The 13,196-nt window shown below is 43.9% G+C and overlaps 1 protein-coding gene across 4 annotated transcripts in view; it reads left to right on the top strand.

The window, feature by feature from the left end:
* Positions 1-12,891, top strand: part of kmt2d (lysine (K)-specific methyltransferase 2D) — a 31,614-nt gene extending 18,723 nt beyond the window's left edge. For all 4 annotated transcript variants that reach the window (XM_054609849.1, XM_054609850.1, XM_054609847.1 and 1 more), the window contains exons 38-55: positions 8-74; positions 189-421; positions 536-3,562; positions 3,654-3,803; positions 3,903-4,067; positions 4,157-4,304; positions 4,412-4,493; positions 4,591-4,763; positions 5,007-5,131; positions 5,240-5,375; positions 5,747-5,868; positions 5,976-7,446; positions 7,563-7,699; positions 8,674-8,804; positions 9,061-9,346; positions 9,519-9,592; positions 9,695-9,803; positions 9,891-12,891. In XM_054609849.1, the coding sequence (XP_054465824.1) occupies positions 8-74; positions 189-421; positions 536-3,562; positions 3,654-3,803; positions 3,903-4,067; positions 4,157-4,304; positions 4,412-4,493; positions 4,591-4,763; positions 5,007-5,131; positions 5,240-5,375; positions 5,747-5,868; positions 5,976-7,446; positions 7,563-7,699; positions 8,674-8,804; positions 9,061-9,346; positions 9,519-9,592; positions 9,695-9,803; positions 9,891-9,983 (6,729 nt within the window). In that variant the 3' untranslated portion in view covers positions 9,984-12,891. The remainder of the gene's footprint in view (positions 1-7; positions 75-188; positions 422-535; positions 3,563-3,653; positions 3,804-3,902; positions 4,068-4,156; positions 4,305-4,411; positions 4,494-4,590; positions 4,764-5,006; positions 5,132-5,239; positions 5,376-5,746; positions 5,869-5,975; positions 7,447-7,562; positions 7,700-8,673; positions 8,805-9,060; positions 9,347-9,518; positions 9,593-9,694; positions 9,804-9,890) is intronic.
* Positions 12,892-13,196: the final 305 nt, after the last annotated feature.

The raw sequence follows: 13,196 nt of genomic DNA, 5'->3' as shown, positions 1-13,196 counted from the left end.
TGTTTAGGAGGGAGAAACAGGAGATCCCACCCAGTCGAGACCTAACCCTCCCCAGTTTGTGCAAGGAATCATCAGTATGTTCTACCAATACTGCTTCTTGTTAAACATGTATTAAGTTTTAATGAAATGTTGTATTTTTGTCCCCATACTCTTTTATGGTTGTCTCAAGTTATCCTCTTCCTTTACAGATGATGCAGAACAGCACCAATACGAAGAATGGCTTCTCCACACTCAGCAGTTACTCCAAATGCAGTTGAAATATTTGGAGGAACAGATTGGGGTTCACCGCAAATCACGCAAGGCACTGTGTGCTAAGCAACGCACTGCTAAGAAAGCTGGAAGGGAGTTTGCTGAGGCAGATGCAGAGAAACTAAAGTTGGTTACAGAAGAGCAAAGCAAAATTCAGAAACAGCTTGACCAGGTGTGTACATTTTAAAGAATCTAATAAGTACAAATACATAGACTTTTTTACAAACTTGTCAAAGGTAAAGGCACTTGATAAACAAATTCATATCTGTTTATTATTCTGTTCTAGGTGCGGAAGCAGCAGAAGGAGCACACCAATCTCATTGCAGAGTACAGAAGCAAGCAGCAGCAGCATCAGCAAAGCTCAGGGATTCTTCCACCGGGACATTCTGCACAGGGGGCCTCCCCTCACATGTTTCCCAAGATGCCTGGCCAGATGATGATGGGCCAACAGGGAGCACCAGTAATGGCCCAGCACCCTGTTGTAATGCCCCAAAGCGGATTGCCCGTCAGGATGCCCCAAGGGCAGCCCTTTATTGGTGGAGCTCAACCCCAACCCCAGCTTCCTGCTGCTCTTGGAGCCAGGCCCCCCAGGGCCCCAGGTCCACCTGTTGCCCCAACAGGATTCTTCCCACAGGGGCCTGGAATGCAAGGTGCAGATCCCAGGCTTCTCCAAGAAAGACAGCTTCAACATAGGATGCAGATGGCAAAGCTCCAGCAGCAACAACAACAACAACAACAACAACAGCAGCAGCAGGTGATGATGGGCCAGCAACCGATGCCACACCCAAATCAACAATCTGGCTTAATCGCTCAGTCACCGTCCAGTATGATGGGGAACCCACTTATGGCCCAACAACAAGCAAACACTCAACAGGGAATGCTAGCCAACCAGACCAACACTCAACAGGGAATGCTAGCCAACCAGACCAACACTCAACAAGGAATGCTAGCCAACCAGCCCAATCAGCAGAGCATGGTGCCGGTTCCACAAGGAATGGTTGGAGGCCAGTCGGTGCCTCCACTGTCACAGAACCTTGCTGGAGGCCAGCCTATTAATCATGGTCAAGCCATGATGGCAGTTCAACCAGGGATTATGGGGAACCCACCAGTTGCACCATCACAGCAACAGAGGCCCCAGCTTATGATGGGCCAGCAGGGAATGGTCGGATCTCCTGGTCACCCTGGCCTCAGGGGTCCCCAGGCCCAATTGACTCCACAACAACAGAGCATTTTGGCCCAACGCATGCTTGCATCTCAGCAGCAGCATCAACAAAATGCTGCAAATTTGGCCCACCTTCAGCAACAGCAGATGGCACAGCAAAGACAACAAACACAGTTGATCAATCAATCCAACCAAGAGCAAGGAGTGCTGTCCCAACCCTCTACCCCACAGATGGGCTCCTCGCCTTCAGCAGGAAGTATTACGCCCCAGCCACAGGGAGCTACAGACAACCAAAACTCAGGCCCCAAAGAGGGAGGGATCCTCAGCCCTGATTCAAGAACGCCACCGCAGCACAGTGGACCCTCCACTCCCAATCCGATGTCCAAACTAGGCGCTACAAATGATCAACAAACTGACTTGGGAAGACAGCAGCTACAACAGCAGCAGCAGCAGCATCAAAACCAGGTTTATATGGCCCAGCAGCAACAATCGAATCCTCAATCTGTACCTGAGCCTCAAACAGGTTTGGTCGGAAACCAACAAACTGGTGTGCTTCAGCAACTTCCGCTCACTCTCCAGAGGCAAGGCTCCCTCAGTGTTGACAAGCCCATTTTGATGACTGTTAAAGAGGAAAGGAAACCAATTGATTTCTTGGCTCAGCAGCAGCAACAACAACAAGCGGTACAAAATACCATGCAGCAGTCACAAGATCCCATCATCCAACAGCAGATCATAAGCCAGAACCATCCTGGACAGCCACAGCCTGTTGTGATGGGTCATAACCCACAACAACAACAAGCCCTCATGGCCCAGCAGCAAAAACAACAGGCCATGATGGGCATGATGAGAGCCCAGCAGCAAGGGATGATGGCACAGAGGCCTGGGCTTCCACCTGGACAGATCCGCACCCCAATCAACATCCAGGCTATCATTGCTCAGAATCCTCAGCTCCGCAATCTTCCCCCAAACCAGCAGATACAGCACATCCAGGCCATGATTGCCCAGAGGCAGCTCCAACAGGGACAGATGTTGCGTATGTCGATGGGTCAAGGCCAGCAAAGTCAGTTGAGGCCTCATATGCAACCAGGACAGATGCCACAAGTTGTGCAGCAGATGCCATATGGAGCCATGGGAAAGCCAGGAGCAGTGGGCCCTCAGCAACAATCAGGCATGTTAGGTCAACAACCTGGTATTGCTCCACAGATGCAACAGGGGATGATGGTCCCTGGGCAGCAACAGCCACAAGTAGGGGAGATGATGCAGCAACATATTATGAGAGGCCAGGTACCAGTGCCACCTTCCCCTATGGACCAGGGCCGAATGGTGAGGCCAACATCTCCACGTCAGCCAATAGCCAATTCTCCTGGACATGCATTTAATCAAGCTATGGGTATGCGTCCACCTACTCCCAGCCAGAACCAGCAAGCATTAATGGCAGCTGCAGCAGGCCGCATGCAGGGTTCTCCATCCCATGCATATTCTCCAAGAGGTCCTTTTGGCATGAGCCCTGCCCACCCTGCCTCACCCCATTCATCCCATGTCTCCTCACCTTCTATAGCTGACAGCAGGGCTGGAAGGGGGAGTCCGTACAGCCATGTAAAGGCCTCTCCACTCAGGTCACCTGGAGCCAAGAGTCCGCTTGATTGTCCTGGAATGAAAGTAGAAGCTCAGACATCAGGCAATGAAACATCTCATTCAGCCTCAGTTATCCCCAATGGTCCACAGAAAGGCATACATGTTCAGCAGCAGGTCACAGAGAACCATGGTCCTCACACACAACATGGCCCTAGAGTAGGGGAGCTATGCAAGATGACCTTACAGAACATTAAACAGGAACCAAGAGAGGTTCAATGTGATGGGGCGCCAGAGGCTCATCCTGGGGCTATAAAGCGAGAAGCAATGGGAGAGGCAGTTACGTCTGGGAACAACACTAGCTTTATTAATGCTGGAAACATGTCTGGAGACCCCGGTACTCAAGGCCCTCGATCTGAGACTGGACAGCAACTATTACAGAAACTCCTGAGAACCAAGAACCTTCAGCTTGGTGCTCAGAGGCCTTCTGAAGGCATCCACAATGAGATCAATGGCCATATTAACAGCAAACTAGCAATGCTGGAACAAAAACTTCAAGGGACTCCACGAAATATGGAGGTATGTTTTTCTTTAGTTGATATATTTTTGCCCTCGTTATGTTGCTGTATGTGAGTAAAGAACCTCTCATTCTTTTTCCTAACCCTAACAGGATTTACAGTCTATAACAAAAAGGGCTCCTGCACAAAAGCCAAAGCGCACTAATAAGGCAACTGGAGACAGAGGGCCTAACGCCCGGAAGAAGAATAAGAAGGAAGAAGTTGGGAAAAGTGCTGAAGCCCTAATAAAGCAACTCAAACAGGTGAAAGGATAGCCAAAAAAAAATTCTTATGTGATTTTTCCATTGATGTTTTGACGAGTGGTTCCACATCATGTAGACTAACAGACATTTACCCTCCAGGGTCTCTCTCTGCTGCCCTTGATGGAGCCTTCAATCACTGCCAGTCTGGATCTGTTTGCTCCTTTTGGAAGCAGCCCAGCCAATGGCAAAGCCCAGCTCAAAGGATCCTTTGGAAATGCAGTGCTGGACAATATCCCAGACTACTATTCTCAGTTACTCACAAAGGTACAACTAAGCTGCAACATGAAAGGTTGACCTTTCGTCTTACAAAACCAAAGCTGATTTATGATAATAATGAATTGTACCCTTTACAGAGTAATCTCAGCAACCCACCAACACCTCCATCCTCCCTGCCACCCACTCCTCCGCCTTCAGTACAGCACAAGCTGCTGAATGGTGTGACTCCTGGAGAGGAGCTGTCTGACGGACAGAGAGAGACAGAACCATCAGAAGAACCAATGGGTAAAAAATTAGGGATTTGACCTAAAATTAATATTATTCATGAATATGAATTTGATCTGCAATTGTAATGTAATCGAGTTCTTAATACACTATAATTTATCCTGCAGATTCTGTTAAAGATGAAGTGAAGAGTGTAGACATCCTAGCAGCTCTCCCCACCCCACCACATAACCAGAATGAGGACATCAGGTACAATAGGAAGATTCTCTTGCGTTCTTTGTCTCCCAGAATACATGGATTTCCTGTTACTTAGTGCCTATAAATGTATGTTTTGTCTTTCTAACAGGATGGAGAGTGATGACGAGGATGCCCCAGAAAGCATCATCCCGGCATCATCCCCTGAAAGTAACGTTGGGGATGAAACGCCACGTTTTCCTCAACTACGGGAGCCTAAGGAGGAGGAGACGGAGAGAGCAATATCCCCCATCATCCCACTCATACCTCGCACTGCCATCCCAGGTATTATACAAACATCTGTATTTCCTCAAACAAACAGCAAGGTTTCTCACATATATTCAATATACTATATATATATATGTATATATAACTATACCTGTTTTGATGAAGTCCTTCCTAAATGTGATGCATTATGTTTTATTGTTCAAATCAATTGTTATGTTACCTTTACATCCGTTTTTATTATTAAAATGCCAGCTTAAATGCAAAAAAAATGATTTATGATGTACTCATTTTCTTTTGTAGCATTTCCAGAAAACAAACCATTTGAAGCAGCTGATAGCAAGGTTGTTTCCACATCTAACCATTGGGACAAGGCCAAAAACAATGAAGTGTCTGTTACATTCACTTTGTCATCTGCTGCAGCTAAGGTATTAAGCCAATATATCATTCCACCCTGTTTAAAGGTTATGTTAACGATATCTTGAAATAAATAACTGACTTTAACTGACCTTTTTTATTCTTTTTTTCTTTTACAGAAACTGAACCACGTCATGATGGCCATGGCCCAGCTGCTTAATATCAGGATGCCAGGTTCTTATGAAGTGACTTTCCCTCCTCAAAACCCTGACATGCCTGTAGTGGATGGGCCTGGGAAAGGACCTGACCAGTCAGGTATGCATTTATGAGATTATTGTTTTGGCTTGTCCTGTTTTCTCACTGGGTCAGGACAATCACGACAACAGGGTGTGAGTGTGGCTCATGACATTTTTCATGTCACCCTGTCACGACACATTTGCCTCTGATTTAAGAATATCCTTTAAAAGGAACAAAATACCATAGTGTTGGACACTTTTGGCCTATTTGTGTCAATATTTGAGTTTAGCCTGAGCATGTGAGTTGCTGTTCAAAACCATTTTTTTGTAGTAGAGTGACTACACTGCTAGGGACACTCGTATATGTATTGTTCTCAAACATGAATGCACAACTTTTAAGGTAATTAACCCGTAAATAATGACTAATATTAAGGCGGTCATGTTTTCTAGGGGCTCTGTGTACAAAGGACATGGGTTCACCCAGTCAGGATGACTGGCTAAGGCAATTCGATGTGTCTCTACCAGGCTGTACATTGAAGAAGCAAGTGGACATTCTGGCACTTATCAAACAGGTCAGTCTCGAGAACTGTTTGCATTATTGATAATTCTTTTTTATCAAATGTTGTGCTTTATATATTTCTTGAAAGCTGTATATATCATATGTACATTTTTCTCCCAGGAATTTCAAGAAAAAGAAGACATACCGGCCCAGCACTGTTACACAACCAAAGTAAATGACTTGGATGTGCGCCACCTTCCTGCTATACCAGTGGAAGAATCTCCACCACCATCACCATCCCCTCCATGTCCTCCCCCATCTGAACCAGTTCTCCCTAATGAAGCTGAACCTTCCAAAAAGTCAGCTTCTCCATCCCTGCCTCCCCCCAGTCCCACACTTGTCCAGATCAAGACTGAGGCTGAACAGGAGGATGGTCCTCCTATTGATGCTTCTCAACCAACTGATGTCACAGAGTCTGAAGTTGCTGCTCCAGAGTCAGTCGCTGCTCCAGAGTCAGTTGCTGCTCCAGAGTCAGTCGCTGCTCCAGAATCAGTCGCTGCTCCAGAGTCAGTCGCTGCTGCAGAGTCAGTCACTGAACCGACAACTGCCTCTGCAGTTCCAGATCTTTCTGTTCCTACTGATCCAACTGAAGTCCTTCTGAGTCCTCCTATCAAGGAGGAGGACTTGGCCATTGATCAAGCTCAACCTCCTAGAGATTCTCCCAACAACATGGAGTTATCTCCTAAGGCTGTCAAGCAGCGCAGGCCTCTCTCTCCTGATGAGGAGGTGATACATCCCAAAGTGAAGAAATGGAAGGGGATTCGCTGGAAGCGTCTTCAGATAGTCATCACAATACGTAAGGGCGGGTCCAAGAAAGAGAGCAGCCGTGAGGTGTCGGAGCTAATGGAACGCCTGCGCATCACTCTTCGACCAGACAGGCTGCCTCGGGACAAACGAAAATGCTGCTTCTGCCATGAGGAAGGTGATGGAGCCACTGATGGGCCCGCCCGGTTGCTTAACATCGATGTGGACTTGTGGGTGCACCTCAACTGTGCCCTGTGGTCCACAGAGGTGTATGAGACGCAGGGGGGTGCCCTCATCAACGTGGAGGTAGCCCTGCGTCGTGGATTGCGAACCCTTTGCGCATACTGCCAGAAAACAGGCGCCACCAACAGCTGTAACAGAATCCGCTGTCCGAATGTCTACCACTTTGCGTGTGCCATCCGGGCACGCTGCATGTTCTTCAAGGACAAGACCATGTTGTGCACCCAACATAAGCTGAAGGGCCCCAGTGAAGACGAACTCAGCATGTTTGCTGTTTTACGGCGTGTCTACATTGAGCGTGATGAGGTGAAGCAGATTGCCAGCATCTTACAGCGAGGTGACCGTATCCACTTGTTCCGTGTAGGCGGTCTCATCTTTCATGCTGTTGGCCAGTTGCTACCATCCCAGATGGCCAACTTCCACTCGCCCACTGCCATTTTCCCAGTTGGCTATGAGGCAACACGCATCTACTGGAGCACACGGGTGCCCAACAAGCGGTGTCGCTACCGCTGTCGCATCAACGAGGACGATGGTCGTCCCCTGTTTGAGGTGCGTGTTCTGGAGCATGGCATGGAGGATTTGCAGTACCGTGACACTACTCCAGAGGGTAAGAACTGGTACACTCCTTCCACTTTATATGACAAAGTATTTCTGTTTTGTACTTTTCCACTTGAAATAACTCTCTTGACCATTGACTGTTTAATTCCCCACCTTTGTCTATAGGGATCTGGGAACGGGTGGTTCAGGAGGTGGCTAAACTCAGAGATGACTCATCCATGTTGAAGCTGTTCACTGAACACATCAAGGGAGAGGAGATGTACGGCCTCACAGTTCATGCTGTCATGCGCATCACCGAGTCGGTAAGAATATGCAGCAGGACAACGTATCACTTTGTCCCCCATTTAATTTAGTCTTTGTCTCCCAATTGTAATTTGAGCCCTTTGCAAGTCAACATTCACACATACTACAAATTGACATCACTTTCTCAATAGTAAACATTTTTTTTTATTTGATTAATGTAAATCGGGTCACTTTTAGGTAAACTTTTTAAGTGCCAAATCAGTTCAAGGTTTGAAAGCTGAGAAAAATCAGCTGATTGAGTTTTATAGACTAAAGCAAACATCACAAGCAGACAGGACTAGAGCACCGATTACAATTTATTTGGCCAATGCCAATTTACCACCGTCCTACAAACATTTATATTTTTTGTTAATGGCGACTTTGGGACAGTTGAGATTATTTATCCATTCGCTTTTCTCATTAAAAAAATAAAATATATATATTTTTACAAGATTACATTTGCCTAGCACCACGCATGGTAATACATTACAATATAATCAGTGTCTGAATAAGTTTGTTGTTCCAAATGTTTTGACTGGCAATTGGGACAAATTGCTTACTTTGTCTTCTTCACTTGCACTAAAGAACTTCCACACTGATGAAAGTGTGTGTGTGTGTGTGTGTGTGTGTGTGTGTGTGTGTGTGTGTGTGTGTGTGTGTGTGTGTGTGTGTGTGTGTGTGTGTGTGTGTGTGTGTGTGTGTGTGTGTGTGTGTGTGTGTGTGTGTGTGTGTGTGTGTGTGTGTGTGTGTGTGTGTGTGTGTGTGTGTGTGTGGCTGTGTGTGTGTGGCTGTGACGTTATCCACTGTGCCGCACTTTGCAGACGCAAAACTATTATTGATGGCGGCACACGTCTGTAAATGTTATCTGCAAAAAAATGTTGTATGAAGACTGACTGCTTACCCAAAATGAAGGCCTGCCTTAGAGACCTGTGGGCTACAATGGTTCTACTGTCAAAGTGCATAATTACCATGATTTGTGTTTGTTGTGTTTTAGTTGCCTGGAGTTGAGAACTGCCAGAACTACCAGTTCCGATATGGCCGGCACCCTCTGATGGAGCTCCCTCTTATGATCAATCCCACTGGTTCTGCTCGATCTGAGCCCAAAGTCCCCACACAGTGCAAGAGGTAAAGCAGCATTGTCTTAATGTTTCATTAATAATAAAGTTTGACCTCCACCTGGCGACATATTCCTTTATACTAGATAAGAAGCGTGCTTGATAATAAAAGTGATTTTAAGTTGGATCAGTCATGTGTTGATGACCAAAGCACACTTTTCTTAACTAATAATTTGTTATACTATTGTTGTTGACACTTTTACCAAGTTCTTAATGTATCTTACAAATGGCTTGACACCCACTCACATTTTTCTTTTTGTCTGAAGGCCTCATACTCTAAATAGCACCAGCGTGTCAAAGGCCTACCAGAGCACCTTCACTGGAGAGCTCAACACACCATACAGCAAGCAGTTCGTCCACTCCAAGTCGTCCCAGTATCGGCGCCTGAAGACGGAGTGGAAGAATAACGTGTATCTGGCACGATCACGCATTCAGGGCCTGGGTCTGTACGCTGCTAAGGATCTGGAGAAGCACACCATGGTCATTGAATACATTGGCACTGTGATACGCAACGAAGTGGCCAATCGCCGGGAGAAGATCTACGAGGAACAGGTAGGCCAACTGAACACTGGCACATGAATGCAAAGTTCAAAAAAAGAAAAATAATCAATAGGGGTTAAAGTTTAAGGAGTGGACAAAAATTGCTATACTTCTGACCAACATTTCAGAACCAACAAGAAAATTTGATCTGTAAAAAAAAGGGTTTTTCTTTCTTCCAACTTAGAACCGTGGTATCTACATGTTCCGCATCAACAACGAGCAGGTGATCGATGCCACTCTGACAGGAGGCCCAGCTCGGTAAGAGATGAATTGTGATTGATTGCCTCATTGTAAACCTTTGTTGAAGACTAGTATGTTTTCTTTAACTGATTTTTTTATTTTATTTTTTCTCCTTTCCAGCTACGTCAACCACTCCTGTGCTCCGAACTGTGTTGCAGAAGTTGTAACATTTGACAAAGAAGACAAGATCATCATCATTTCCAGCCGCAGGATCCCCAAGGGAGAAGAGGTGCAGTGCATTAGAAAACGAACCACTTCTCACTTCAACGCATCTCTTTAATTGTATCGTTAACCTTCCTTATTTTGTTACTTCCAGCTGACCTACGACTACCAGTTTGATTTCGAGGACGATCAGCACAAGATCCCTTGCCATTGTGGAGCCTGGAATTGCCGAAAGTGGATGAACTAACCAGAAGAAAAGACAAAATGGAAACTTCCCCTCTCGCTGGTGCCAGAACACTCCTGCGCCAAAGCCTTTGAATCCTACATAGCCAGTGCATAAGCTGTTGTGAAAGTTGTGGAGGGAAGCTGGCCTCGGTCACTGAAAGACTAAAGCGTTGACACCTGTAGCCAAAGGTTTGAAGAGCATTAATCAATAAAAGCAACTGACCACCTCCATCAACAGCAGCTTGATGGTGGGACTAACTTTCATGTTTGGACTAGTGAATCACCTTTTTCCTCAGCCAAAACCCTTTTTCCTCCTCGACTGTTCTCAATAATCTCATAGTGGCTGGAAAACAATCCTCAACATCTACCAAATGATTCTGACCCTCTATCAACACACGTAGTGCAGAGCTCAGCTGGAGCTCCGACAAAAAGCCATTTTTAAAATACTAAGAATGAACTAATGATGCATTTTTATGTTTTGAGTCGGACCTATTTCCTGTCCCACCTGACCACATCTCCCCCCCTCACCTCCCAGAAAAGGCACTTTCCCATCAAGTCATCAATGAAGACAGCACGGATATTGGCTAGCTAGACAATCTTGATGTGGCTCTGTGTAAGAACTACATATGATCGATGGAAAAAAAAAAAGAAAAAAAAGATGTAAGTTAATATAAAATTTGAGATGCTATTGATCTGTGGCTCCAGAGGAACCAGATGTTCTGACTGTGTGGCGTCCCAAGGTGGGTTAGTTGGACCCAGTCTACCTCATTGATTTAGCGGGAAGCGACTGCTTTGTATAAAAACTGTTAACTGCTACTGTGGAACGGGAGGGGGGGAGGGTGAAGGGCGGGATGTTTTTATGGGCTTAGCCTTCTCGGACAAGCAGGGAATCTTAAGCAGCAGGTTTGCTCTATCTACTCTATGCTGATGATTTACAATAATGAGCCAACATAATTATTATTCATGAATTGTTTATACAGAGGAAATATATGACAGTTTTGATAAGATATTGCATTAAAATCACAATCAGAAGCTTAGCGGGTGTCCTGTATGCCACCAAAATCCTCCTGGATGTTGATGTAGCTTTTTTCTCTTTTTTTTTTTTTTTTTGTTTCCTTCCTATTTATGCTTCTCGAAAAAACCATGTTTATCAGCTGTGTGAAAGCACAATGACATCAACCTTCTAAGTTGCTTGGAGACAGCGATGGTGTGAGTGAATGGCTATAGGGTCACAGGACACATGGTCTTTGAAGAAGACTACTGAGTCCAAAATTAACCAAGTACACATTTGCTTTGTTGCTTCATACATTGAAGTACCACTTGTTGAAAACCAGCCGGTGGATGCATGACTACTGTCCCATTAAATGCTTTTTATTCCCCCATAAGTCGATCTTTTTCACAACTCAACCTTGAACTTTTAATCATGCCTCTTCCTCTCTGTATTATTTAGTGGACTGTTGTTAAACTTTACTGTAGTAGGTCTTCCTCTGCCTGAGTACAGCCTGCAGTGTTTCTACTTCCCCTGTAGTGTGCTTTTTCTAGTGCTGGTACTGTCCTTTCAAAGGCTGAACTGATGGCAGGGAAAGACTTATTGGAAAAAAGGGCATTTGTTTTCTTTTCTATGTAAGATGAATGAAAAAAGTCTTTAAAAGGGAGCTTTACTAAAACTCCACCTTCCCATACTACTTTGTTCCCCCCTTTCCCTAACCTAAGACCTCACATGAATTAAAAATGCAAAGTTGTACAAACTGTATATATAGTATATGCATTAGGGGACAGCAACTCTTTATCCAGCCCCTTTGTAATCAATAAAGTCAAAAGTGTAGAGAAATAAAATTGAAAAAAATCAACCACTGGATATCATTTTAACAAAGATAAAGCTGTATATAAATATACATATATGTAAAATGGCAAACTAATATCTTTATGTATATGAACCAGAGTGTTTTGCATTTACCTGTTTTTCTATTAGTGTTTTTGCTATAAGCTCTCAGAGACAAGTTTGTTAAAATAGGTTTAAGAAAAATGTCAGGTCTTCTCAAATCAATTGCGACGAGAAGCCGGTGTGATTACAAAAACTGTTTGGATTCATGTGGAGGGGTCGGTAATTAGACATGAAAATCACTTCTTGCGTAAAGCAGTACAATGGTGCATAGCATTTGTATTTATGTAATATTGTTCGTGTTTATTTTTCTTTTTATTTATGCTACTGCTTGTTGATTACCAAAACCTGTCCCTTAATCGGTCACAATTGGATTTAATATACTCTTGAATGGAAAACCTTGAACTCCCTAGAATATTGTTAGTGTTTTGCTTTTTATATCTTCCCTATAGAAGTGAATGTGTTGGTAAACCTTGTGAAATGGTTACTTGGCCTAATGTATGTTATGATGTAATACTCAAAGTTAATCCCATACTTAACCTGGTAATGAATTGCACTCTCATAGTATAACAGAGAACTTCTCTAAAGTGGTAGATATTGATCAAGTATCTGAAGCAGTGATATATATATTTTTTGGTATGTTTCTATTTCAAGGGAAGACCATGACGAGACATTATGCCGCTCACTGGATTTTAGCCTGAATGATTTTTAACTTCTCTGAATCTTAATTTAAGTTCTCTGCATATCTTATAATTTAATAAAGTTTGCTCAAATTGAAGGTTTTTTTTAACCTCACCTACTTTTTAAAAAGATGTTGCATCTGTACAGCAGAGATACTTTTAGGGAATATGAATAAATATAATGATCATTTTTATTGTATGTGGCATGTTTTGTATGAATATTATTTTGAATTGTACATATTTTTTTCAGGACGCCAGAGGTTGCATCTCTTTATATACAGCTTTCCCACTCCCTTTTCCCTTCATCTTATTTCTTTGTCTGCTTTTGTTTCTTGTAAAGGAAAATAAAATGCATTTTAAATATTTGATATTTTTACTTTTTATTAAATCCAAATGAATGCAACATTGATATTTAGCCTGAAATAGTATTTTATTTTCAAACATTAAAGCTCTACTTATCTGATAACTTTTGGAGCTTTCTGTCACATCTCATATCATCAACAAGTGGATTGAGTTTGACCGGTTGTTATGGAGATGGTTCCGTTGTCACCTGACTTAATAATGGAAATTTGGTCATGTGATAGCAGGTAGTTGTATTTCGTAGGGAGAGCTTAACCATCCATTAAATGCTGAAAGCTCTGGGGGAAAAAAATTAGTAAGTGAACCATGAGTT

The sequence above is a fragment of the Anoplopoma fimbria genome, chromosome 12, assembly GCF_027596085.1.
Source record: "Anoplopoma fimbria isolate UVic2021 breed Golden Eagle Sablefish chromosome 12, Afim_UVic_2022, whole genome shotgun sequence".
Classification (NCBI taxonomy): Eukaryota; Metazoa; Chordata; class Actinopteri; order Perciformes; family Anoplopomatidae; genus Anoplopoma; species Anoplopoma fimbria.
The sequence above is the reverse complement of the archived record's forward strand: the minus strand, read 5'-3'. Positions and strand labels throughout refer to the sequence as shown.